Raw genomic sequence first — 25,138 nt, forward strand, 5'->3', positions numbered from 1 at the left:
TTCGAACATGCAGCACCTCCGACTTAGAGCGTAGATCAAGGTAGTAAGCTTCCATAAGCATTTATATCCCGACTTTCAGTTATATTGGTTTTCGAAGGTGAATCACATCCAGTACATAACAAGGGGCAACGACTTCAAGTTGAAGGAATGACACAAGTCGAAGGGATGACGTAGAAGGCAGCGGACCTGGCAGAATAGGATGAAGAGACTTTGGAGGTCGTACTGAGAGTCCCTCATACTACGATGCAATGCATCAACGCAAACAATAGTTACAACAATTTCAAAAATGTCACAGCAGCACCCTACCAGTCGCCCATGGTAAAAAGATCGTGATGACGGGCAAGCCACTCCCAGTCGGCGCATTGAAAATCTTCCTTGATCCTAAATTTGACTTTCTTACGTGACCAGAGAGGTAGCGGCGTGATATCGTCCGTCGTCCGGTCAATTTCCGTGATGATGAAGGATTCAACGACCATTTTCATGCTCTGAGTCTCGAAGAGCAGCTTTCTGACAAAACTGGGAGGCCAATCGCCTTTCCAGTGTGTATATGTTATCTTAGGACGTTGAGTCCACTAGAAGTGTCTTCAATCAGAAAGGTGCCCCAACTGCGAGGATCATGACACAACTCACTAATTCGAACCATGTGTCGGCGTCTATGTCCACCTTTTTAAAGTAGGTATACAAGCGTAAGGCGACAAGATCTCGGGGCAACGACCGCTGGAGAACTGAATGATCATGAAACGTAAAGGGAGACCCCTGGATGATGTCCAGACCGAGGACTTCGAGGCTGCGGGACGTGGATATCACGTCGAGCAAAGGCTGCATAAATTTCCAGTCGAGATCGACCAGAGATATATCCAGCCGTCGCAGATTCTTCTTGCATCGTAGGAAATTGGCGAGTATGGGTATGTCGTCAGGATCCAGCTTACCGAAGAGCACTTTGAATGACGTCAAAGATGGCAGGGCGGACAGGTTGGTTTTCATTGTACGTTTGATGGGAAGGGGCTTATTATGATACGACTGCAAGACGCACAAGGACTCCAGCCGTGCACCCTGCTGAAACAGGATGTCCAGGTTGTCTAAACTGCACGGTGGCGTCAGGGTGAGCTCCGTCAAATCACGCAGCACGTGATCAGGAGTGTTCCAAATCAGAGAGGCGGGGATGGAAAGTTCTCTGAGCCTCTTCCCGTCAGACGACAGATAGCCATCAAAATCTGAATTGGGGTTCATTAGGTCATAATTATCTTCATCGTCGTCCGCCGACAGGCGGATCACTTCCAAATGTGTGAAACGATTCAGGCATTGCTCAGGGTCGATAGGCCAACTGCTCCAAGATTTATCAGCACACTCTCATTGAATAAGTAATGCCTGAAAAGATACGCACGGTAGAGATACTTCGCGCAAATGTGGACATGATTCAAGCAGCGCATCTAAGAACTCCATTGACGGGAGGGGGTTTTCCCCGTACCAATGCACTAAGCGCAGATTTGGCAGAGACCTAACCATTTCTGTCAACATATCTGAAATTTCTGTTGGCCATTGCAGAACAAGAAAGGGGGAAAAGGCACACTTCTATCCACAATGGCGTATCGTTCCAGCGAGGACGCCACAATGTACAGACTCCGGACGAAGCTTGCAAAAGTGCGATTGCGGATGATGTGCATGAATATGCTCCAGTTTCGGTCAGCGTTCTCCTCGACGCAGTCAGCATCTGTCTTGAAATGATCTGATCGGCCCCAACGTCCAATCTCAAGGTGAAGAGCCGCAAAGACAGACGGAGCCGTAGTTTGGTAGAAAATCCTGGAGACGAAGAGCGCCGTCCATTTGTCCTTGCGAGGTAGGTATGTTATGATTTTGTGCAAGATCTCTAGAGGAAACCCAGCAGGTTGTGTGTTCGCATTCATCGCGACTTTCACGACCTGAGAGTCGACTATCGGATGACAGTGGCGTTTAAGCGTGTTTGATCGATTTGAGAGGTGGCCGTCGATTTCGAGCGCTAGCAGAATCTCAGTCACGTGCACCGCGACTGCCCGCGATCAAGCGCTCAGTTTCAAAGCGGGCCTCTCTCGTCTCTTTTCTCTCGTGCGCTCATCCTCTCGTACGCGATCTTCTGCGCCTCCTCGCTGCCTCGCACAGCACACAACATTTTCTGAAGGTCCAGATAACTGTACGTTTTTCAACCCTCATCGATGGCGCGGTGTTCCTGAACTAAGCAATCGAGTCAGATCTACAAGTTCCGTTAGACGCATAGTGTATGCGCTTTTGCCGCATACGACCAGCTATCCTTCATCATTGTACGATACCCCGCCAGTTCATCCGTCAAAACTACTCTCGCATGGCCGATACCCCGGTGAACAGGACGGCACACCCGTTTGACAAGGCGCGTCTCGAGGCGCTGCTAAATCGCAGGTTCTTCTACGCTCCTGCTTTCGAGATCTACGGCGGTGAGTTTTCGTGTTGTCTGGGATCTCATGTGGGGAGGACGCAAGGATAGCAGGATGTGATGGGAATTGATGCCTGATTCGATGGAGATGCAGATTTAGCAAAATGCATCCGTCGGTTCCAGTGCAGTCACACATGTTCCTCCCTTGTGGTTGGCACCTCTTTGCCAGTCTCCAGAGCGCTGACCAGCTGCTGACTAGGCATCGCTGGTCTCTACGACTATGGTCCGCCGGGCTCGTCGCTGCAGAGCAACATCATTACAGAATGGCGGAAACACTTTATCATCGAGGAGCACATGCTGGAGCTGGACACGACCATCATGACTCCATCGCCCGTCTTCGAGACATCCGGCCACGTCGCACGCTTTGCGGACTGGATGGTGAAAGACGTCAAGACGGGCGAGGTGCTCCGCGCTGATCATCTCGTCAAGAATGTGCTCTCCGCGCGATTGGAGAGCGACAAGGAGGCGCGTGGCCTCGCAGCGCAGCCACTACCGGAAGATGAGAAGGCGAAGAAGAAGGTTAAAAAGGACAAGACAAAGGCCGCTCTCGTGCAGCTTCCCGACGAGGTGGCGGCGGAGTACGAACGCATCCTGGCGCAGGTGGGTTCTGCAGATCATCCGCTTGAACGATGTCGACTCGAGCAATCATATCTTGTAGTTGGACAACTACTCCGGACCCGAGCTCGGTGAGCTATGCCGGAAGTACAAGATCACCAATCCGGAGACGGACAACGAGGTCTCCGAGCCGCAACTTTTTAACCTAATGTTCGCGAGCAGCATCGGTCCTACCGGCCAACATCCAGGGTGAGTCCTTCGTCCAATCGCCAGCGAGACATATCGACAATGCTCCCGCCAGCTACCTCCGACCCGAAACTGCGCAAGGCCACTTCCTGAACTTCTCGCGCCTTCTCGAGTTCAACAACGGACGCGTGCCATTCGCATCTGCGCAGATCGGAAGATCATTCCGGAACGAGATCTCGCCGCGCGCCGGCCTCCTGCGCGTGCGCGAGTTCACGATGGCGGAGATCGAGCACTACGTCGACCCGGAGGATAAGCGGCATGCACGGTTCAGCGAGGTGCGCGACGTCGTACTCGACCTGCTTGATCGGCACGTGCAGGTGTCTGGCAGCACGCGGACGACGAAGATGCCCGTTGGCGAGGCGGTCGAGCAGGGCATCATCGCGAACGAGACGCTAGGCTACTTTATCGCGCGCATCTACCTCTTCCTCGTGAAGGTCGGTATCAACCCCGCGCGGCTGCGCTTCCGGCAGCACATGAAGAACGAGATGGCGCATTATGCGACGGACTGTTGGGACGCGGAGATCGAGAACTCGACGGGCTGGACGGAGTGCGTAGGCTGTGCAGACCGCGCGGCGTTTGACCTATCAGTACACTCGGCCAGGACGGGCCACCCGCTCATCGTACGCCAGGCACTCAAGGAGCCGATCGTGATGGAGAAGGAGGTGCCCGAGTTCAACAAGAAGATGCTCGGGAAGACGTTCGGCAGGGACTCGGCGGTGATCCAGGGCATCGTGGGCGAGATGGACGAGGCACATTTACTCAGGCTCAAGGGCGAGCTGGCACAAGGGTAAGGCGTTGTCTGCCAAGCTGACACACCGTGCGGCGTTTCGCTCACACGACCTGCAGGGCCGCGAAAATTGTATCGTCGGATGGCAGGGAGTTCACGCTGAGCCCTGATCTGCTGACGATCGAACGGAAGACGTTGAAGCAGTCGAGTGGGTGTTGCGCCTCGTTTGCTGCTGCGTGCCATCATCATCTGACCCATCGTCAATATATAATGTAGTCAGGGAATTTACGCCCAACGTCATCGAACCTTCCTTCGGGCTCGGTCGCATTCTATACACGCTGCTGGAACACAGTTTTTGGAGTCGAGAACAGGACGTCGAGCGTGGGGTGCGCGTCTTTCACCTTCCCATGAGCTCACGCGTGCATGCATGGTACTGACTTGACTTGGGTTGGTCGCGTAATCGCGTAATCACCCCCACCCCAATGGCCCGCTTAGGTGCTCTCGCTGCCTACGGTCGTAGCTCCCACCAAGGTTCTCATCGTGCCGCTGAGCGCAAAAGAAGAGTTTAGCCCGCTCGTTCAGGAAGTCTGTGAGTTTGTTCGCCGTGTCAGCTGTGCATCCCGCGCGCACGCACGCATGCAGCATGTTGGTCTCGCGACACACACACTAACATGGGAGTTGCCTCGCAGCGCTGAAGTTACGCCGGGCGGGCGTGTATTCCCGCGTCGACGATTCAAATACGTCGATTGGCAAGCGCTACGCGCGGAACGACGAGCTGGGCACCCCGTTCGGCCTGACGCTCGACTTTGCCTGTGAGTTCCCCACCCCTTCTTTATCTGCACGTTTTGCCTGCTCGCTGCTGCTGAACTCCACTCCGCTCTCGTCTAGCCCTGCAAAATCGCACGATGACGCTACGGTGAGTGGTCGCGCTTGCACTCGCACCTGCACCGTAGTCAGCTGCGCGCGAAAGAGAGCCCTCGTTCCGCGACGCGCGGCGCGCTGCGTGGGGCTCTCTTTGACTCGCACTCCGGCTCCCGATCGGTTGCTGATGCTGGTAGACCGCCTGACCTGACCTCCTCTCACAGGGAACGCGACACGACCGGCCAACTGATAGGTCCCATCGACGAGGTGATCGCGACCGTCATCGAGCTCGTGAACGGCAACATCGACTGGGCAGAGGCCTGCCAAAGACTGCCCGCATACGAGGGCGTGCAGGCGGTGGAGTGATCATTATCTCGCACAAGCACCAAACACACGCTTTTCGTTTCGTGCGTTTGATCTGATCACGCATATACATTGCACTGGGGCTTGCAGGGAAGTAAGATTCATAAAGGCCGTGAGTAGTTACACATCACGAATTGAACGCAGACTACACTAGCACCGATCGTTGCCCATATGTATGGCCGGCTGCGCGCGCGCGCGCACGCAAGGCCGCCGCCGAGATAAGCAGGCTGAGAGCTTTCCCCATTTACATTGACGGTGGCAGCGATGGCGTGTCGGGTGCCGGTGAGGTTCAGCTCTAGCTCAGGGATGGCGAGCATGGCATGGCACGGCACGCTCGGGGGAAGAAGCCGCTGATACGATACTGTATGCATACGCAGGAAGAGGACGTACCGGAAAAGGAAGGGCGGGCCCGGGGGAGAGGGTGTTTCACGTCTCAGGCCCGTGTCATCGTCATCGCATCATGCAAGTTCGCCATCCGACGCGCTGCATGACGACGTCGCGCGCGCGAGCGGCGTTGCGCGGAAACGTCGTTTGTACGGATATACGCCATAGGTGTGCGCACGCCGGGAATCGGGTTTATTAGTGGTGGTGGTGGGATGCTTTGTTTGGCACGCACGCGCGAGGCTGCGAGGTCCCTCGGTGGCGTTGGGGCAGTAGCAAGCACGCACGCACGCGTCCGTTTGTCCGTCCGTCCGTCCAGACCAGACGGCGAATCCGACCGGGGGAGCTGCGGCAGAAGCGGCCCCGGGAGATGTCCATGTCCATGTCAACATGAGACGATGGGAAGACAGCGAAGTGCTGCCAGTGCGTGAGCAGCAGACTCCACTCGAGAGAGAGAGAGATCTGGCTTTTCATACCAACACAGCCTCCGAGAACGTCCGACGGCGCGTGCCGCCTCGAGTTTGTCGTACACGCGCCGCGGAGGTGAGTTTGCACGTCAGCAGACTGCCAGCGGGGTGTTTGTGTGAGGCGAGGTAAGCGGCCGTGTGCGTGGGACTGGGACTGGGACGCGCAGGGCTGCTGCTGAGAAGTGCACGCTGTGCAGAGCGAGAGGGACGGGTGGCGGCGAGTAGCCGTGATCGCGTCTGGTTGGCCGCCCGGCAAATATGGATGGGGCTGGCAGGCGGAAAGTAGCGGCGCGGAGTGCGGCCAAGCCAGTGATCAGACTTCGATTGAGTTTGCGTCGGATGCTTGCGACGCGCGGAGGCGTGCGAGGCCGTGGGCTCGCCATCAGTACTCAGTCTGCGGCGCGCGCGGGCGTCATGATGGGTGTGCGCGCTCCCAGGAACACAGAGTCCGACCCGACAATGACGCGGGGTTGGCTTCGCTCGTCCCCGCGGAAAAGAAGGACGGGGAAGAAGGCGCATCGGTATCGAGGTGGCACCACGCGAAAGTGCAGTGTGCGCCGGAGAAGGCGCGATAGACGATGGTGGGCTGCGGCTGCGCGCAGCGAGGCATGCGAAGGGCGGCCGGTGAGGAGCACAGGGGTAGGGTGGGATGGGATGGGGTGGAGTAGTGGAGACAAGCCATGTAATATCGACAATGTCGTCGGATTAACTGGACGATGTGGACGATGAAGATGGGAAGGAAGCCGCATTGCGCATTGTTAGGGTAGGCTTCGCAGCGGGATCGCGGGTGTTCGAGCTTCGAGCTTCGCATGCCCAGCAACCACACCATGAATCATGAATGTGAATCTGCGGAGCGAGGTCTTCTGGGTGCGACAGGTGCCGCTGAATTGGCCAAACGGGCTGCTCGTTCCGCGCGCGCTCGTGCGCGTGTGTGGCAGGTGACTGGGCAGGCTGATTTGGGGCGAGGGAGGGGGTGCGAAGCGCGAAGGAAGGGGTACTGAGCCTGGACTTGGACTGTGCTATACCGGGGACGCGATTGAGTTGCGCAGTGGCGCCCTGAGGTTCAGGCTGGCCTGGGCGGGTGCGAGAAAGAGGCAACCCCGCGTACGTGTGTGCAACAAGAGCGAGTGCTTGCGGCGCAGGGAGCAGCAGCGGCGGCAGGGAGTTCCCATGAACGTGCACGGCGTGCTGGGAGAGGGTGGCGTTGACGGCAGAGACGCGGGAGGGAAGGGTCTTATGACAGGCAACGCGCATTTCCCCAATGGCCGTGGCGTGGGTGAGCGAGCTGGGATGAATGGGAATGGATCGCGGGGGTGATGCGTCCGAGAGGGATGCGCGATCCGGTCGGGAAGGGTCATCATACTGAGAAGAGGTGAGCTCTAGATTCGTGTTGTCATCATTCAATCGCGCGCAGAGGATATCGGAATCTAGCAACGAGGCAGGGTGCGGCAGGAAATATTAGTGAACGTCTTATCGAAACGCCCGACCCTTGTTGGGCCGCGCGATTGGCCAGATGTCGCCCCGATTTGCACGTCCCAAATGTATACGCCGACTCGCTTCCCTCCCTCTCTCGCTCTGGGCCCTCCTCCATATAAAGTCTGCCTTCCCCGTCCTCTCCCTCCCTCCTCCCATCCAACGCGCTGCACACGCGCCGCCACTCTCTCCTTCCGTCCGTCCGACATTGGCTTGTCGTGAGACTCTTATTTCGCGCTTTCCTTGCGCCCACACGCGCCGCAGCTGCACCGCCTCCGATCCGCTTCCGAGTCCGCGGCACGTCCGTCCCGAACCGCCAGAGAAATCATGTCGCAAATACAAAAGTCCAGCTCCTCGTCCGCATCCTCCGCCGCGAGCATCCCGCCGGAGCACATCATCGCCCTCCCCAGCCTCTCCTGCCAGCTGTCCTCCCTCCCCGCCGCCAAGAGCATCGACAGCGTCTCCCTCCACCCGACCTCCATGTCCGCACAGCGCGCCGCGGAGAGCGAAGCGAAGGTAATTAACACCCGATTGACTGCCCGCCTCGCCCTCGAAAACACGCCGTAATGCATCCTTGTTGCTCGCAGCTGCGCAAGCTTCTTTCGAAAAACGGGGCGCCGCAATCGGGCGCGTCGTCAACAACGTACGCGTCGCATGTCAGTCTCGCCCATCTCTCGCTCTCACGCTCGACACTGATCTCGCTCGTCCTGTTGCAGCCACATGCGCGCGATCCGGCGTCCGGCTCGCCTCCGCTCATGATGCGGAAACCGGTGAGTCGCGCGGCACGCTCTCTCGTCGTGCACCTTCCTGACGCGCTGCGCCGACAGGTGAAGAAAGTCCACGCTTAGCTTCGCCGCCGCCACACCCCACACCCGCCATAGACGTCTTCTCAGACCGAGAGAGAGCTCTCTCCGTGTCTTGCCTTCCGACCCGCACCGGGACTCTGCTGCGCGCAGCGCACCCCACTATTATGCCACGCCGCACAAAAGCTCTCCATCGCACATCTCATCTCTCGCTTTGCATCACTAGACGTTCTCGTTCTGTTTCGCGTACCTAGGCCCTACTACTACTACCCGTATACCGCACGCCCGTCCATTCCCCATTCCCACTCCGTATCCATATCCATATCCATACCGCGCCTTCTTGCATGTGTCCATCCTCTCCATCTCCGCCTCGGTCTGTCCCTCTATTACTGCATAGCTTGCTCGGCTTCACTCTCTTCGCGCACACTGGTCTACATCCTCTTTGTTTTTGTCTGGTCTGGGGGTTTTCACTCGGGGGTTCCGCTCTGGTGTCTTGACTCATTATTATTAGTACGCATCCGAGTCCTGTCCATGTTGCCTACCGCTATCCGGTCCAGAACAACTCTGCTGATCGCCGCCTTCTCCGCGTGCCTTCTCTCTTTTCGCACTTTGCATATCGCACTTCGATGCGCCGGCCGTCGCCCCACGTGCGTTAATGCGTTCGTGCGTTGATGCGTGAACGGTACGTATGGTACGTATGATGGCTGGGCACGGCGCTCCGGCGGTGTCTTCCCTTGAACGCACTTCTCGGTGTGCTTGTGCAACAACGATCCAGAACTACACGTCGTGCCTTGAGTCCCGGAGCCCGATTGCTCGCGCTCAGGGCCTTCATTGTGAATATCGAATATCGAATACCGCGAAATCGTCACGGTAATCGTGATCGCGGAAGCTGACACCGAGTCGTTGCCTCCGAAGCTGAAGCTTCCGGCCTGGCCAGCCCACACAGCAAAGAAAGCACCGGTTCTCGTTACAGAAAGGGTGTTAGAATTGAATTGAATTGAATTGAATAATTTAGCCATTCCCATCGAGTGAATACCTTTGGAACGCTTGGAAAAGGCAACCTTTGCGCCTTTCCTGGGCAATAACTCGCATCACACTGACTCGGAAAATGATAGGACGCCGCATCAGGGGAGAGTCAAAGAAAAAGAAAATCCACCAATTTCCATGCGTTTCTCACCGTATGTAGGAATCGGCGCTTTCTTTGCAGTGCCGGTGATCACGAGTGCCGCATTGATTTGGCTTGCGTCCATGATCGTCCGCGGCCGCGAATATGAATATTGAGAAAGTACGCGTTCACGCTCGTTTAGGAAGGTCGAGTCTCTGACTTCTGACTAGTGACTTCCACCGCCATCGATGCGATGGCCCTGCATCGACATTCGTTGATGCATCGTGCATCGTGCATCATACATGTGCTCTATACTTCATACTCTATACTGCCCCCGCCGTGCGTTCTCGTTCTTGCTCGCGCGCTGGGCACGGATGATGAGTCGACGCATTGGTGAGACGTTGATGTGCGCCCATTTGTCTGCGCAATTGCAATCACAAGATGGCGAAGTACACTTACATTCGTTTGAACCTCGGAGACGCGTCGGGTGCTGCCGCCAGAGCGTCTGAGCGTGTTCGTCCATTCCATTCCGTTTTGTTCTCACTACCATGACATGCATGCACGGTGTATGCGCACACAACATACACGCTCCGGCATCGCCTCGTGCGCAAGCTGAACCCAAACACCGACGTCTCCCCGCACGAGGAAAGGAAATTCCGACTTCAAACCCGGCTTTCGCGCGCATCGTCCATATCGCTCGGTGGCTCTATCCTGATATTGCACGGTGGGACCGGGTGGGTATTTCGGTATCTGGGTATCTGGTCATTTAGCCATTTCGCGACCGGCGCGCTCGCCTATCTGTCCTATCTTCATCATTGATTCATTGCGACCGAGACGACCATATCTTTTGCCATCCAGATGCGATATCTAGGCTTTCTCGACTTACGTCAAGCCGTCAAGCCGTCCGGCCCACAGGTTCCTCGTGTGTGCGTGTGCCGAATGTTGACATTGCGAGGAGACGAGACGGAACCAGCCGGCTAGTTTCCTGGCGAGAATATCTTTTTGTTTTCGATGAACTTCCTAAGAGTAAATAATGAGCGATTTCGCGGTTAATGACGCAAGACTCACGTACCCTTGCGCCCTGTCCTCAGCCCTATCTTCCCGAGCGGCGAAACAAGCTCAAGCTCAGCGGGTTCACATCCGCGCAGAGTCATATTTCTGTCATGGATCAAGCGTGGTGGTTCCTCCGGTGGGGAAGCTTCTCCGCAATGGTTAATACCCTGTCTGCCTGACATACACGGCCACATTGCATCGTGCGCGTTTCCATTTCCATTTCTATTTTCTGTTTCCCCGGATGTCGTCCGCGTGGACGCACGGGGAACACAATCACTGACACGCTGCATAGAGTTTCGGCGGGCGAGCAAGACGAAGAGCTGCCTTCTGCCTTTCGACCTTACGTCCCTGCCGAACGCCAAACGCGGAGCGGTGATCCAGCCCAAGCCCAGGACGGGGCTACTCAGGCGGGGCGAGGGTGGGGGAGGGCTCCACAGAACGTCCGCGGGCTCGGCGCGTCGCTGCTGCGAACGTGCGCGACCTGCGTCTTGCATCTTGCGTCCTTGTGTTCGTACATTTCGCCAGACGATGACGAGCGGTCTTCACCTCGTGCAGGAATCGAAGTGCAGCCTTGGAAGGAATTGCAATTTTAGCAATACTCGCCGTAATGAATCGCCCGACCATCGGAGCGCGTAGATAAGCAATTACCTGTCGGGTATTTAAACGCAAAAGGTTCGTCCATTCGATTCGCGCTCACGGACGGCACCCGCATAGGACGCTATCTCGCTTGTGAGTACGCGATGTGGCGCGGTGCGGGCAGCGGGCAGCGGGCAACGAGCAGCTGCGCACTGACTAAAGGGCACATGCACGTCCTCGCCATAGCCCCCGCGCTTCGCGCCCGCTGATCCGGGCAGGACAGGACAGGGCAGGGCACGAACGAGCAAGTGGCACCCCCTCGCGCAACTCTATCTCCGGGAAGCCGTCGCGTCTGAAAACTTGCTCAATGCGGGCCTCTCCCCTCGCGCACGGGAGCTTTCGCTCCGGGGCCAGCCGGACGAGCAGGCACGCACGCACGCCAGACACGATTGCACCGTACCCGGCTCGCCAATGCGTGGTGATCCTCCTGCCCTATACAGGACAGGCGCACTAGAAGTTTCCTGTGATAAGCTATTAGAGCCAGCCCGCTGCTGCTGCTGGCGCTGTTTTCGCTGGGACGCCGGGCCTGTGCTCGACTGCTCGACTTGTTGCGTTCCGGGAGGCTGGGTGGCTGCTACGATAGGGCGGCCGCTGATCTTCTTCCTTGGGCAGGCAGCGACCTCGTTCACCCTCGCGCATGGTGCGCTCCAGCTTGGCAGGCTCAGCAGGATTGCGTTCCGAAAACTTACGGATGGTTTTCCTAACGGCTGGCGGGGAGGCGGTGCGCGCCATCTGCTCCTGCCTGGACAAAAAAGTCGACAGTGACACGGCACCGGCTAGGCTCGACAGGCTCATGCACGTTTCACTTGTTTTTCCTTGTGATTCCGACAGCGACCTCGCGGGCGGTGACGAACTGTCGATCCACTATCTCCCTGTATGGCTAGACTCGGAGGACTCTGTAAGGAGTACGTTTGATCAATGGTTGATGCAGCGTAGCAACTTACGTTGGCAGGCATAGCCGATGATGACCCAGGCTGATCGGTGCAGTGAAGACGAGTGTCCGGATATGCGCCGAACGACTGACGTTGTGGACGGTGCACGCAGGGCCGAAAGACGACCCCCTGATCACGCTCATTTCGGTCTTACCAATACATCAACAAAAAGACCCTGGTTACATATGTGGGAAGGTGCAATCAAACAATGGTACCGTTTGCGAGATTTATCCAACGTCGATCTGCCCGATCACTGCTTTTTCCCAGACGCCTCCTTTGCGATGGCCCGATCAGCCACACGCAAAGCCGTGGATATGTCCTTGCCCAGTCGCCAGATAATGAAGCTCGGGCCAAGCAGCCAAAGTCTTGGTGTGGCAACCGTTTCAACATAGAAGGAAATTCGGCGAATAAGAGACATTGCGCACCCGTTCGGAATTATCCATAGTACGATCAGATCCTTCAAGCTGTTGTGTCCCACGGAGCACCCACCGCAGTAAAGCTCCTGCAGCCAATACAAGACCGTCTTCGACAGGGTCATGACGGCACTCGCGAACCCGAGCAACGTTGCGGTTGGCGTGCCTTTGACGTGTGCGAGGTAGAGATAGCCAATGTTCATGAAGTTCTCGACGATATTCAGGAGCGCTAGGCAGGTCAGCCGGAGCGCCGAAGGAGCGTTGTGAAGAGAAAGAACTCACATTGGGCATTAGGGAACCCATCTCCTTCCTCGTATGCTTTTATGCCGTAAATCTGTGATATGGGGTTAAGGACGTGCGAAGAGCACTGGAAAGAGGTGCACGGACGTAGTCCACCTCCTGATACAATGCGTACGGCTTCCAGATCCAATGCAAGTCGCCACCGACCATGGAACGCGGTCTGCGAGTATGAGGATCAGCGGTCGAAGTTAGAGTTAGCACTATAGCGAGGCTCACCGCGTGAGGCAGTACATAGCGTCCCAGAAGATGACTGGCACCGTGAGTGCGAACCTGAGCGGTTAGAGCACCTCCTCAGTCGAAACTCTGAGATCGAGCCATAACAGACATGTCCGTACCACAGCGAAACCCAGAAATGCGTCTTGGCCGCCATGTCCGTTGGTGGTGGAGAGAGGAAAGAGATGCGTTGCAACGCCACCTGCAGGCTGCCAACGTAGACACGCACGCCGTGAGAAGAAACCTTGGATGGTGCGACTTTCGATTGAGTGGCTGCGTGGTCCTTGACCACGGTATCGTCCTCTGTAGACGAGCTCGGAGTCGAACTCGACGATGCAGAGGTTTCTGGTTCTGGACTTGGGCAGGCGGGCTCAAGATAGAAACCCATCATGGCTGTCTCGCTGTCTTCCCTGTATCCCCTCCTCCAGTGTGCCGCTGGCTGCGGTCGTGACGCTTCATCGCGTCGCATAGTGTCTAATCGGTCTGTATAGCTCGCGGAGAGATAGATTCCAAGCATTGGTATTGGCGAGAGCGTGACGATGCGGAGCGGCAGCTGTGTCAAGAAGGTTCATGGGTGGCCTGGACGCGCGAAGTTATCATATTTCATGTAGCTGTGGGAGATGCACCGCGTTGACACACGAGGCTTTGCTCAGTAGGCAACGTGGACAGCGTGCGGTGAGGAGTGGCTAGGGTAGAGGTTGTGAACGACGTCGATGTTGATAGTCTTAGCTGCAGCCACCGGCCGGATAAATGACGAGCTATTCAACTTTACAGCCACCACCATCACGTATCACGTATATCCTGATCAAAGACAACGTTCCACTCCGTTGATCGCTGCTTTGAGCTATACGATGCGTTCATTGCATGGCGAACGAAGGGCGGAACAAAGCACATCTATTCATGGGCACTTTATCGCATGTTTCGCTACCCGGATCATTTGTGTCTGATTCAGAGATTCCACGAAGCAGGTATCCTTCATGGTTGCGGCCTGTTTTGAATCCTCTCGAAATTTGTGGCGACGGCTCGCAAGGACATCATGAGAGGCAGCGATTCCTGAGAACAGTTGCCTGCATGAATGCTGACGGTATGTCCGATGCAACGTGCTCCGGAGTAAGGTAGTGATTTGCTGAAGTGTTTGCTGTTCCTGCACACAAAGCACGCGTCCGTCCACGTTTGACGCACATATGAATATGACTGTCAAAGCTCAGCTGTGAACTATGTTGTCCTTTCAAATAACTCGGCATACACCGCTTGAGCGAGTGTGCCCCCATGCGATGGGGCTAAATTCTTTCTATTCGGAGGACCCAAGCGTGATCATCGCAAGACTCATGTGCAAATAACTGCGAGTTCAATCACAACTCATATTTCATCTTTAAATAGCAGCATTGCAAGTAAAGATATCACCGTTGCAGGTGATGCCGGCTTCATCATGCCATGAGTACGGTACAGACCAGGACGAGCACTAGCGTATCGGTAACAATGAATCACACGCGGGTCAAGACTCTGAGCTCTACATAGCAGATCTCGAGGCGGCTTCAAGCACTGCAAGTGGTGAAGTGAATAAAGGCGCGACCTCTGTGATAAGGGCCACATTAGTGTAATGGTATGAGCACTGCATCAAGGGCGTGATGTATATACATTTTATATTCTGCACTGGAGGTCGGAATAAAATCCGCACAAATCAAACGGGATGCGTAAATTCTAGCCTAATTTGTACTCTTGACAGATCGTTCTGTGAATTCTGCGATCAATTGTAACTGTGAAGCAGGAAGTTCAGTGCTAACCGAGCTGGCGCCGATGTGGGGTCATACTCAATCCGAAAACGATACTGCTGAGACGCAAGTCACGACCACTGAGACGAGTAGACGGCGAACCCTTGATGAAACATCGTAGCTTTCTATGGAGGATGGGGCGTTTTCTTCTGATCAACGAACACAATTACATACCTGCTCATAGAAGGAATGCCATGGATCCAAGGACTCCCACGAGGATCACCAGTCTCACAACGAGACACTCATGAATGGGCATTCGAACCTCTACATCTGTTTAAAAATGTTATAGGTGAACCGATGAAACGCGCAAACCCACGTACGGCGACTGCAACGGATGGATTGGTTTGCACGATGCTGATGAGAGCCTTGGAAAGAAGAATTGACTGGTTGACGAAAAAAAAGTGGTCCCAAGATGCAGCGAGTCTGTTTGATCACATATACTGCATCTCCTGTCCAGATCTTGTGACGCGATCATAAATAAGAATAAAAGCTGCAAATGATCATCGAATCAAAAAGAGTTGCGCCCGTGAGATTGGATGGTATGACATACGTGACGCAGCGCATCAACATTACATGAGGTCTCGATGAGATGGCCTGGCACATATCAATAAGGTACGAAGTGAAAGGACAGCAAATAGTAAAGGCATACATGATCCACAGTATCAGGAGTTCTGCATCGACCAACATGTCCAATGCACTGGAGAGAGTGCGTACAGCGGCGTCAAGGTAGGCCATGATCCTCCTTTAGTTTATAGCCCTTCGTGCCATGATGGCCGGGACAATCCGTCCGACACCAGATTGTCTCTCTTTGCAGCAGCAGTATTTGCACAGTACGGGCTGTACATAGTCCCGGTAAATCATGTGAGCAACCAAGGCGAAGATCGCAGATCATATGCCACATCGAACGACGGAAATCTCCACTGGCACGGCGGTGCATTCAACAGATGCCTTGTCTCTCGAGCGCATGGAAAATTGATGTTTTCTGGCAATCAATGTCCACTGTGCAGTGGACAACGTCCGCGGGGACATCTGAATTAGCTGGGCAGAGTATATAGAAAAAAATGATTCCAGCATACGTGGTCCGGTAGATGACCTGATCGAATTGAAATCGACCATTTACAGGACCCTCCTGTTGTAAGTCAGGAATTGTGACACATGCGAGCATTTCCAACGACCCTGAAGTGGTCGATGTGCAGGGATCCGGGAGGGACAAAAGACGGGGAGGAAATCTATTTATCTCGCGCGCTTAGTTTGCACGGCATGCAGCAGCAATATATTAGCATGGCGGCTCGCACCGAAAATGGTATAAGAGGCGGTAACCTCTTTCCTCTGGTACAATGAGATTCTAATTTACCGTGGTAGTTGGAATAAGTTAGACAGCACATCTATTATCCTATATCACTTCAGCTGTGCAAGCAATTGAGATGCGACGTACATACAGCCACTCGTGAACAGACGAGTCATGAATAGTTGCCATCTTCGTGAATACGAGCAGTCCTCGTCATCCGAAGCATAATTTCTCTCAATATCTGCACCAGAATAGCCCGCCCTCCCATCCGTGCCAGTTAAGGACGAGTCCGCGGAGAACGTGTTTGACTGACGTCTGCCCTCCTCGATGGCAGAGTTCGCTTCGCCAATTGCCTGCAAAGAAATCGTTGCGAGCCTGTCCTCATTTGCAACAGCCGCGGCTTCACCGATGTCGCCAATTTGCAGTTCGTAGGAATCTATGCCTTCGATGCGTAATGATGCGACCGCTTGCGGATCCGTAGCATGCTGAGTGGAAAATGCGGCCTCATGTAGATCCAGCATGCATCGGGACATCATGATGGAGGTGAACCTGCGTGTAATATGGCACGATAAGATGAAGGCGAGTAAACAAGAAAGCAAGCCACGAACGAAAAGTTGAAAGCATCCAGCACATCCGACATCTGTGACTCGTCAGTTAGAGCTCATGATGATGCGACCAAGGAATGACGAACGGCGAGAAGCCACACGACAACCTGAGAGACATTGACGGCAAGCAAGATTCTGTAGCCGAGTCAGCTACATATTGACAGCGAGCACATAGTTACCGCAACAAACCCGAAGTACATTGCACCTGCTGTGATGTCAAATCATACACCGAAAAAAATAGAAGACTCGTCTACCATTTCTAAGCAGAATCAGCGCCAAAGACGAGACAGTGCCAGACGGTGGTCCTATTTTGATGGTGCCATAGGCATGGTACCATGTGAGAACAAGAACAAGCGCATCGTTGGCGATAGCGCATGAGCGTGTCGCGATAATCCCTGTAGAGAGATTTGTGACACGTGAGGGACACGAAGAAGATGAAGTAATACCACTGTGTGGAGAGCCATCAGACAGTCGGATATTAAATGTTAGCCTGTAGTAAACTTACATCCCATATTCGCTATTGGACAACGAGGTAGTTTGTACACATATTGTGAAGTTCTCGATCTCAACCGTCAGAAGTGATGCTTTCGCAAGCGATTCCTTTGCAGCAGTCAGATGCGCAACCATTCTCGAATCATTTGAATGTCAGCACGTACGAAATTGGTCGCGACTGGCACAAGGCCTAATCCCAGCACAACCACAGTGAGGAGTTTTTTTCTGTTGCTGATAGCATGAACCCTCAAAGCTGAGAAAACTGGAAAGATGCGCAATCATCAGTCACATAGGAAATGATGACGAACATGCTGGTGCATACCTGCCCATAAACACATTGAAAGCATTTCCAAGGATGTGAAAAGGTAAGGTACTGTTTTGCATCTGCACAGGAGAAAAATGAGTGACCCGTGAGCTGCCGCTGCCGTGGCCTAAGTAAGATGACGGACCCCTGCGTTAGATGACGTCAGCCGTTATCCCTCTGGTCTCATAAAGGGGCTTTGCACATACAGCAGAAGAGGATTGCAGAAGCTGAAAAAGGATGTAGAAGACAGCGACGGCTAGCGTCGTAACGCGGGTCAAGAAGTACAGTGCTACGGAGAGCGTCAACTTTCTTGACCAAAAATGACGAACGTCTTGACCCAAGGTGAGCAAGAAGTCATATATAATCATGGCTAGAGATAAAATGAGGTTTTGACGGAATGCAGAAGACGGGAATATTGCACTGCTCACTCGAGACAGCGACTTCGCAAGCAACGCTGGTGAATCTGTAAAGGGCAGTCAGTTGACTGACATGATACAATCCATAGGATGGACCTCACTCGAACGATGTCTAAGACCCGAAGATACGCCGGATCGGCAGACATACTGACCCTTGTCGGTGGGACGAGCGAAGGCAGATGTGTAGTGAGAGAAAGGATTTTTTCGGTCTCGACTATATGAAGTTTTTGTGAAATGATTTCGCCTTCGCTCGGGTGATTCACAGCCACCAGACCACACGCACCCTCGCCTTCAACGTAGAGTGGCTCAGTTGAGTTACCCACTCACCTCGCATTGCAGTGGGTTCCCGCTATATGCACGGCTTTCAATACAATAAGGAGCGGCTTGCGCCTCAGTCGCTGTGATGCGTGAAGTGAGCAACACCACAATCGCAGAACTGTGATTTTGGATTCCAACACGATTGAAGGATGCAATCGCTCCATACAAGGGTCACAGGGAACAGTGGGAACGCCTTACGAGCATTGGCGATGCCAGGCATCCGACATGGGATCGGCGGTGACTCGCACCAGCGATGTAAACGATAAATGAATTTTGAGCGGATGTATATGATAGGCTCGCATGGCGGTCACTTTGAGCAACTGAGCCAGTCATTTACCTCATGACCGGAGGCGTACACTTGCATTGTCAGGAGCCGCAGGCTTGTCATGTCGTCTTCACCGTCGGACGTTGCACCTTGCGGGTGTCACTATCAGCGGGAGATGCTAACAGATTAGCTGCTACCGATAGATGCATCTCACTGTTGAGCAAGTAAGCGCGGGCAAGCAGCTCATAGATTCAAGTGACACGCAGGGCTTCTGCGTTTAATTTCTGGTGGCGGTCGGGACTCAATGGGGACAGTGATGGTTCCGAACCTGCGCTGTCTCCACTCGTAGCGCCAAATATACGGAGTCTGCGTATTGAGCGCTAAGCCACCACAACCACTACGAAGATTTAAGAACTGACAATTTGTAGTTTTCTTTAACTTTGACCTGCTAGTCACTGGCATTCTATCACTTCGTGAGTCCATGGACTAGTGCCCAAGGAAGGTGTAAAACAGGCCTTTTCAAGCCCTTCTCGAAAATCATTTACTTGATGAGAAAGGCCAACTCCCCCATTTTGATTGTAATGTCCTTGCTGCGATATTGGCACTTTCTTTGCTGTGCATCCTGCGCGGATCTATGCGGACAGATGCCAGTCACGGTGAGCAATGGCGCTCGACGAACGAACGATACATTCTACATACTACAGCTTTCCTGATCTACAGCTCGGCTTCTGATATTGATATGTACAAACAAATGCTCATAACAACACGGTATTCAGGTCCGTTAACATAACGAACAACACCAAGAAAGCAAAATATGACAGTACGTTGCAACAAATAAATATCAGCATGGCATGGCATGGCTCGTACTGGCCCAGGAGCGAATCAAAGCAGTCGCTCTTTATCTCGTACAGTCCGGATCCAAATCTCCTCTGGTCGACTAGAACAAACCCAGGTATCAACAGGTGTCGGTCTAAAAGAAAATCCACGACGTACTTCTTTTCCCGCAAAATTCGGAAAACATTTTTGCTGCTCTTCTCTTCCTTTTCTTTCTCTCCGGTCGCACTGGCTCCGATGGCGCGAGGCGGGAAGGCACGTCCACAGCGCGCCTGCAAGTCCGCAAGGCCCTCGTTCGTCCCCTCCGCCTCCACGACGACTGTGCCGTACCACGCCGGGTCGATCAGCCACGAACCGCCTGCATTCGGGCCGGGGGGAGCAGACGACGGCACAGCGATTCGTATGAGCTTGCCCGGCGCAGCGTGAGCAATGGTGAACGATGACCGGTGCACCCAGCGCACGACCGGGTGCAAGTCACTGCGAACACGGACATCAGTACCCCTCTTGGTTCCAAGCCAGAAGGCACTCCACTCACGTCTCGGTCTTCGCCCTATCCTGAAGCAACTGCAAGTTCGCCGCAATCTCATCTCCCCACGGCGAGATATCGATATGGCAGATTGGGTTTCCGCTGCCTGTCGTGCGGATCACGCGGTGGAAGTAGGACGGCGGGAACGCCAGCGTCGGCAGATAGTGCGGCAGGTCACCGATGCGTGACCACGTGTAGTCCAAGTCCTGCGGGGAAGCATAACATAGTCAGTGAACTTGTCCCTTCAGAGCAGTCTTGCAAGACTTGAAGCCGGAAGAAAGATATACGTCTCCATCCATTCCAACGCTAGCCGCGTTCGGCTCCGTGCGCAGAACCAGAACCCACAGAGGTATATAAGCACCAATAAAAGCACTCACAATCAAATACGCCCCATCCCACACCATCCGCCCGACATTACCCTCATCACCCACAGCAACATCCCACACCACGTCTCCCGGCCTCAACAAATGCTGCACGCCCGCCCTCTTCAGCTCATTCTCGCACGCGACCACACTCGTGTCCGAGAGCCAGTTTCCCTCCGGTGACGGCACAAACACCTGCAACAACGGAGCGCGTCGCAGCCGGAAGAGCGGCGATCGGAAGCCGTGCGGGCTCTGACCCGACACATGCCGTGAATGCTGTCCGGGAATGTGCGACCAAGACGACGAGGGCGATGCAGCGCGGCTCGACGTGCGCGACACCCCGCGCTGGAGCGACGTTACGCTCCCATACCTGCTGAACATGCCCCCCGTCCTCCCTTCGGACGAGCCAGCGTTGGGACTTCTATCGGCCATCCCCACAACGGGCGCAAACTTGGCTTCTGTCTCTGCTTGAGCGCGTAGGCGCAGCACGACTCGCGAGTATGCTCGGCAGGCATGCGACAGCTCGCGCATGAGCTGTTTCTGCGCAGGGTCCTCCTGCGTCTGCGGCGACTGCAGGTACTTCATTGCGAGATGCGAATACTGGTACACAGGCATCGAGACGCTCCGCATATACTGATGCAGATCCTGCAAGATCATACGATTAGCCCATCCCGCCGTTCGTTCGCACTCGCCACTCACCTGCAAAGTCAGCACCAACGGCTCCTCGCCCTCCCTCGGCCTGCTCCTCTTCCTCCCTCTCACGCTATCCCTCTCCCGGCCCTTCTCATCCAACACAGATACCCACATCGGATTCCACCTCGTATACCCCACAATCCCCCAAAACCTCTCCAACACCTCCTCCGTCAAATCTCTTCGCAACTCGACACCATTCCTCACTTGCTTGCTCACCCTGCTCAGCAGACACCACTCCGCATAGCTCAGGTGCACGAGCAGTGCACCGAGCAGCGGCGCGTTCAAGAGGTGCGCGACAAGCGGGTAGGGTGGTCCCGGCTTCGGCGGGACGGGCGTCACCGGTTCTTCAACGGCCTCCTCAGCATCAAACGGCAGAGGAATCGCACCCGGAGGCGGCTTCCCACGCTTCGCACCTCGCCTCGTCGAACGCGCCCGCGCATACTCCTCCGCCGGACTCAAAGGCTGCCGAGCCACACGCTCCCCATACTTTCTCCTCATCATGTCCTCCTCCTCTCGCACGCCCTTCTCCACCTCCTCCTTATTCACCTCCAGCCACTCCTCCTCCTGCTCACCCACCGGCACCCTCTCCTTCCTCAACTTCATCCTCGCTTGCCTACCCTCCCCGCCCCCATCCGCATTCACACCAGCATTAAACCCAACCGTGCCCACCGTAGCAACAGCGACGATGCCCTCCCCAGACACCACACCCTCCTCTCCCTCTCCCTCTCCTTCCCCCTCCGCCTTCTCCGTCAACCTCTCAATCTGCCTCTCCGTCGATGGCTTGATCCCAAACAACCCCGCAAGGCCCGCGGCAAAACTACGATGCCTCCCATGTCCACTGCCCCTGTCCCTGTCCCGATCGACCGAGTGCGAGCGGCAATAAAGCGAACTGAGGATCCCAAGCCCGTGCCCACGCTCGCTCGACGACTCAGCCTTCTCCTTCGACCGTCCGCGGAACTTGCTCAGCTTGTTGCGTGCTCCACTACGCCCGGCCTCACGACCGCGCTGCTCGTACTCGTCAAACTCCGTCGTGTCAAGCGTACCCGGCGCCGGGAGAGACTGCGCGCGTGTCGACCCAGGCTTGCTCTTTGGACCATCTTCGCGCCCACGCGATCCTGCTTCTGCGTCTGCATCGTGCGTGTACTGCGACGAGTATCCGTACGTCTGCGCGTATCCGTGCCCATCCAGCGACTGCGAATACTGGCTATACGTACCCTCGTCGGCCATGACGCGCTCCGCGCTCCGCACCCCATCGTCCTCCGCAGATGCCGCCATAGCCGCAAATATCAACGGACGACCCTTCACGAGCGGGGCACCGACGTGCTGCACCGAGTTCGGATGCGCAGTCTCTTCTGCTGGAGTGGTGGCAGCCATGGCTGCGAAAATCCGCGGACGGCCCTTCACCGGGTGCTCTTGTGGGTATCCTGAGGTATCATACGCGTCCCACAGTTCCTGCCGAGCATTCTGCTCAAACCACTTATGCCTCGGACTCCTGTGCACAGGCTGTTCCTCCATCTGCCTCACATCCCGCTCCGCAGTCGACGGCTTGGCATCCGAGTGCGTCCTCACCCTCTCCACCTGAGGCATGCCAGGAGACCTAACGTCCGAATGCGTCCTCACCCTCTCGGCCCCGGGCACGCCGGGTGCTCTGCCGTCCGAGCGCGTCCGCGGTCTTTTGTCCTCTCTTCGAACCTCCATACCAGCCCATGCGGACTCGGATTGCGCCTTTGGTACCGCAAAGGGAAATTGCGCGTCTGCTGCGGTCCTTGCTGGCTCAGAGCGCGTCCTGGGCACCGCGAACTTTGGGATCGACTCTGGCTTGGGTGGAGGAGGAGGCGGACGTTCCTCCTCCTCCTGCTTCTCTTGCACCTGCTGCTCACTCACAGAAACCTGCGCGGCCGCCCCAGCCTGAACGTGGCTCTCGCCTGGCAACTTGTCTTGTTCAAGGCTCTGCGTCCGAGAATGAGACATCGTCTGCATGTTCGCTCCCGAGCCTGCCTGGTCAAGACTCTGCGTGCGTGAATGCGCACGCGATGGAACGACGTTCACGCTCGCGCTCGACTGCAGCGAGTGAATCGACGGCGGGGGCTTGCGGTGTACCGGCGAGCGCGGGGAAGCGACCGAGCCTGAGGCGGTGGACGTCGAGCGCGCGACGGGCGGAGATGCTGGTTGCTGCTGGTATATATGTGCGGGTTGTTGGTGGGATATATGCGAAGGCTGCTGTGGATGCGTTTGACCATGTATATGTGAAGGGTTGGACGAGGAGGTAGTCTCCCTAACAGGCAGCGGCGGGAGCGCACGTTCACGCTCGTTATCACGCCCTCGCACGCGCGTCGAGGTGACCCTGGCGTCCTCCTCATGCACGCCCGCAGACGAGCCTGCTCTCGTTGTAGACGCCGTAGCGTACTCCGCAACCGCGCTCTCACCCATAGGCACCCGCGCCGACGCCGCGCGCACGACACCCGCCTTGACCGACACGCGATGCATCGGGTGGAGGGCTCGTCACAGATGGAGATGGTTGGGCCCGTGATGACGACGGACTGGTGAGGCGTCGGGACTGGAAGGAGGGAGGGGAAGAGGGCGACGCAGAGTCCGTGGGCGCAGCAGGATTATATCCTGAGTTGGTGGGAGCACGTACTGAGCCAGTGAGAGCCCAATTCCTGAACTTGCACCGGTAATGAGCCAGACTTTTGCAGGCGTGTGCACACAATCGGGGTTGAGGCTTTCGCACAAACACGAGGAATTTATACGAATGCGAGGTACCTCTTTCGCGCGATGCGTCAGCGATGCAGATATGAGCCCTCGGCTCTCTGGGATACAAATTGACTCAGCGCAGGCTGCACGCGACTCATCAGGAAAACTCGAATCCGACTTAGGACACTGTTATCCGCTTGCCGTCACCAAAAAAGGCAGTAAGCTCAAGAAAGCCACAGGACTTTCTTCGTTTGAACTTTTTTCCTGGGTCGGAAGCTTCTTATCGTGCGCTTACTCGCTTGTACAAGCCAATACCAGCGCAAACAAGTCAAATAGGAGGTTCTCGAGCCACAAGTCGATTGGAGTTTTTCTGATGGCCCTTGGGGAAAGCGCCAAGCGACGGCTGAAACACGTCGCACGGCGGCACCTGGAAACGGAGCGGGCGAGTACGAAAGGGCGCAAAATCATATAAATACTCACCTGCATTACCATACTCCGGGCCAGTCTTTCGTGCCCTTACACGATCCACGAAACAGGTCGAAAGTGGCAGCTGGCTACTAAGCACCAGACTCCGCACCATAATTTCCTAAACAGCAAGTATGCGGGCAAACGATTGATCGATTGATAAGTTCCAGCGACACCCTGGCTTCGTCTTTAATTCCTGGTAGCGGTGCAGGATCAATGGAGTCCAAAATTCCGCATATTGGGCGCTACGCCACAACATCCTGCGCGGATCGGACGCAATCGCTATTCCCGTGTTCCGGGTACTTTGACCCAAACTACATGGATCCCAGCGGACAGATTCCCGTGAGCAATGGCGCTCGACGAACGATGCATTCTACATGCTAGCTCTCCTGATCTACAGCTCAGCTTCTGATATCGATATGTAGTAACAAATACTCATAACAACACGGTATTCAGGTCTAGTAATAAACGAACAAACACCAAGAAAGCAAAATCTTACAGCACGTTGCAACAATAAATATCAGCATTGCATGGCATGGCTCGCACTGGCCCAGGAGCGGTCAGCGGTCAAAGCAGTCGCTCTTTGTCTCGTACAGTCCGGATCCAAATCTCCCCTGGCCGGCTGGATTAAACCCAGGTATCAACAGATGTCGATCTAAATGAAGGTTCACGACGTACCTCTTCTCCCGCAAAATTCGGAAAACATTTTTGCTGCTCTTCTCCTCCTTTTCTTTCTCTCCAGTCGCACTCGCTCCGACAGCGCGAGGCGGAAAAGCACGTCCACAGCGCGCCTGCAAGTCCGCAAGGCCCTCATTCGTCCCCTCCGCCTCAACCACGACTGTGCCATACCACGCCGGGTCGATGAGCCACGTACCGCCTGCATTCGGGCCGCGGGGAGCAGACGACGGCATGGCGATTCGTATCAACTTGCCCGGCGCAGACGGAGCAATGGTGAACGACGATCGGTGCACCCAGCGCACCACCGTGTGCAAGTTACCCTGCGGCCTATGAAACGAACGTCAATACCCCTTTTGATCCCAAGCCAGAAGCCACGCCACTCACGTCTCGGTCTTCGCCCTATCCTGAAGCAGCTGCAAGTTCGCCGCAATCTCATCTCCCCACGGCGAGATATC

General features: G+C 55.4%; 10 protein-coding genes across 10 annotated transcripts; 2 read left to right on the forward strand and 8 right to left on the reverse strand.

Annotated features, from left to right (window-relative positions):
• Positions 1-43: 43 nt before the first annotated feature.
• On the reverse strand, positions 44-1,959 carry LAESUDRAFT_815036 (uncharacterized protein). Its single transcript, XM_040914649.1, has 4 exons — positions 1,571-1,959; positions 1,385-1,520; positions 631-1,324; positions 44-572 (listed from the first exon to the last, which is right to left on the reverse strand). The coding sequence occupies exons 1-4, from the start codon at positions 1,902-1,904 to the stop codon at positions 303-305; spliced, it is 1,434 nt and encodes a 477-aa protein (XP_040760570.1). The 5' UTR covers positions 1,905-1,959; the 3' UTR covers positions 44-302.
• A 376-nt stretch (positions 1,960-2,335) lies between these two features.
• LAESUDRAFT_738524 (glycyl-tRNA synthetase) lies at positions 2,336-5,198 on the forward strand (the record flags this gene model as incomplete). The annotated part of the gene is made up of 10 exons (XM_040910909.1): positions 2,336-2,444; positions 2,643-3,043; positions 3,102-3,247; positions 3,300-4,031; positions 4,091-4,179; positions 4,248-4,357; positions 4,467-4,560; positions 4,661-4,783; positions 4,860-4,887; positions 5,057-5,198. 10 exons carry the CDS (start codon positions 2,336-2,338, stop codon positions 5,196-5,198), a joined length of 1,974 nt encoding a protein of 657 aa, XP_040760571.1.
• Positions 5,199-5,653: 455 nt separating this feature from the next.
• LAESUDRAFT_762486 (uncharacterized protein) lies at positions 5,654-6,653 on the reverse strand (the record flags this gene model as incomplete). Its single annotated transcript, XM_040913114.1, has 3 exons — positions 5,654-5,993; positions 6,057-6,437; positions 6,502-6,653. 3 exons carry the CDS (start codon positions 6,651-6,653, stop codon positions 5,654-5,656), a joined length of 873 nt encoding a protein of 290 aa, XP_040760572.1.
• Positions 6,654-6,748: 95 nt separating this feature from the next.
• On the reverse strand, positions 6,749-7,725 carry LAESUDRAFT_762487 (uncharacterized protein; the record flags this gene model as incomplete). The annotated part of the gene is made up of 2 exons (XM_040913115.1): positions 6,749-7,422; positions 7,479-7,725. The coding sequence occupies 2 exons, from the start codon at positions 7,723-7,725 to the stop codon at positions 6,749-6,751; spliced, it is 921 nt and encodes a 306-aa protein (XP_040760573.1).
• A 14-nt stretch (positions 7,726-7,739) lies between these two features.
• Positions 7,740-8,575, forward strand: LAESUDRAFT_391925 (uncharacterized protein). Its single transcript, XM_040902286.1, has 3 exons — positions 7,740-8,032; positions 8,104-8,172; positions 8,233-8,575. Exons 1-3 carry the CDS (start codon positions 7,844-7,846, stop codon positions 8,362-8,364), a joined length of 390 nt encoding a protein of 129 aa, XP_040760574.1. The 5' UTR covers positions 7,740-7,843; the 3' UTR covers positions 8,365-8,575.
• A 3,012-nt stretch (positions 8,576-11,587) lies between these two features.
• Positions 11,588-12,188, reverse strand: LAESUDRAFT_762489 (uncharacterized protein; the record flags this gene model as incomplete). Its single annotated transcript, XM_040913116.1, has 4 exons — positions 11,588-11,855; positions 11,920-11,993; positions 12,058-12,087; positions 12,138-12,188. 4 exons carry the CDS (start codon positions 12,186-12,188, stop codon positions 11,588-11,590), a joined length of 423 nt encoding a protein of 140 aa, XP_040760575.1.
• A 107-nt stretch (positions 12,189-12,295) lies between these two features.
• Positions 12,296-13,128, reverse strand: LAESUDRAFT_660995 (uncharacterized protein; the record flags this gene model as incomplete). Its single annotated transcript, XM_040904905.1, has 6 exons — positions 12,296-12,410; positions 12,471-12,687; positions 12,741-12,792; positions 12,846-12,918; positions 12,975-13,028; positions 13,094-13,128. 6 exons carry the CDS (start codon positions 13,126-13,128, stop codon positions 12,296-12,298), a joined length of 546 nt encoding a protein of 181 aa, XP_040760576.1.
• A 2,909-nt stretch (positions 13,129-16,037) lies between these two features.
• Positions 16,038-17,959, reverse strand: LAESUDRAFT_684714 (uncharacterized protein). Its single transcript, XM_040905863.1, has 12 exons — positions 17,950-17,959; positions 17,861-17,895; positions 17,638-17,802; positions 17,451-17,513; positions 17,293-17,390; positions 17,142-17,236; positions 16,891-17,033; positions 16,826-16,841; positions 16,723-16,771; positions 16,640-16,671; positions 16,179-16,580; positions 16,038-16,128 (listed from the first exon to the last, which is right to left on the reverse strand). The coding sequence occupies exons 3-12, from the start codon at positions 17,798-17,800 to the stop codon at positions 16,116-16,118; spliced, it is 1,074 nt and encodes a 357-aa protein (XP_040760577.1). The 5' UTR covers positions 17,801-17,802; positions 17,861-17,895; positions 17,950-17,959; the 3' UTR covers positions 16,038-16,115.
• A 1,354-nt stretch (positions 17,960-19,313) lies between these two features.
• On the reverse strand, positions 19,314-20,768 carry LAESUDRAFT_660929 (uncharacterized protein; the record flags this gene model as incomplete). Its single annotated transcript, XM_040904899.1, has 4 exons — positions 19,314-19,368; positions 19,425-19,742; positions 19,801-19,997; positions 20,169-20,768. The coding sequence occupies 4 exons, from the start codon at positions 20,766-20,768 to the stop codon at positions 19,314-19,316; spliced, it is 1,170 nt and encodes a 389-aa protein (XP_040760578.1).
• Positions 20,769-23,809: 3,041 nt separating this feature from the next.
• Positions 23,810-24,209, reverse strand: LAESUDRAFT_729809 (uncharacterized protein). Its single transcript, XM_040909715.1, has one exon. It carries the CDS (start codon positions 24,118-24,120, stop codon positions 23,869-23,871), a length of 252 nt encoding a protein of 83 aa, XP_040760579.1. The 5' UTR covers positions 24,121-24,209; the 3' UTR covers positions 23,810-23,868.
• Positions 24,210-25,138: the final 929 nt, after the last annotated feature.

This window comes from Laetiporus sulphureus (assembly GCF_001632365.1).
Source record: "Laetiporus sulphureus 93-53 unplaced genomic scaffold LAESUscaffold_45, whole genome shotgun sequence".
Classification (NCBI taxonomy): Eukaryota; Fungi; Basidiomycota; class Agaricomycetes; order Polyporales; family Laetiporaceae; genus Laetiporus; species Laetiporus sulphureus.

Excerpts from the sequence above, each read along its gene's own strand:
- LAESUDRAFT_684714 (XM_040905863.1), bottom strand. The coding sequence starts at position 17,800 with ATGATTATATATGACTTCTTGCTCACCTTGGGTCAAGACGTTCGTCAT. Across the intron at positions 17,391-17,450 it reads TTCAATGTGTTTATGGGCAG|TTTTCTCAGCTTTGAGGGTT; the intron begins GTATGCACCAGC and ends GCATCTTTCCAG. Across the intron at positions 16,581-16,639 it reads CTGGATGCTTTCAACTTTTC|GTTCACCTCCATCATGATGT; the intron begins GTTCGTGGCTTG and ends TATTACACGCAG.
- LAESUDRAFT_815036 (XM_040914649.1), bottom strand. The coding sequence starts at position 1,904 with ATGAATGCGAACACACAACCTGCTGGGTTTCCTCTAGAGATCTTGCAC. Across the intron at positions 1,521-1,570 it reads ATACGCCATTGTGGATAGAA|ATATGTTGACAGAAATGGTT; the intron begins GTGTGCCTTTTC and ends CAGAAATTTCAG. Across the intron at positions 1,325-1,384 it reads TTGCGCGAAGTATCTCTACC|TTGGCCTATCGACCCTGAGC; the intron begins GTGCGTATCTTT and ends ATCTTGGAGCAG.
- LAESUDRAFT_391925 (XM_040902286.1), top strand. The coding sequence starts at position 7,844 with ATGTCGCAAATACAAAAGTCCAGCTCCTCGTCCGCATCCTCCGCCGCG. Across the intron at positions 8,033-8,103 it reads CCGCGGAGAGCGAAGCGAAG|CTGCGCAAGCTTCTTTCGAA; the intron begins GTAATTAACACC and ends TGTTGCTCGCAG. Across the intron at positions 8,173-8,232 it reads CAACAACGTACGCGTCGCAT|CCACATGCGCGCGATCCGGC; the intron begins GTCAGTCTCGCC and ends GTCCTGTTGCAG.
- LAESUDRAFT_729809 (XM_040909715.1), bottom strand. The coding sequence starts at position 24,120 with ATGGTGCGGAGTCTGGTGCTTAGTAGCCAGCTGCCACTTTCGACCTGT.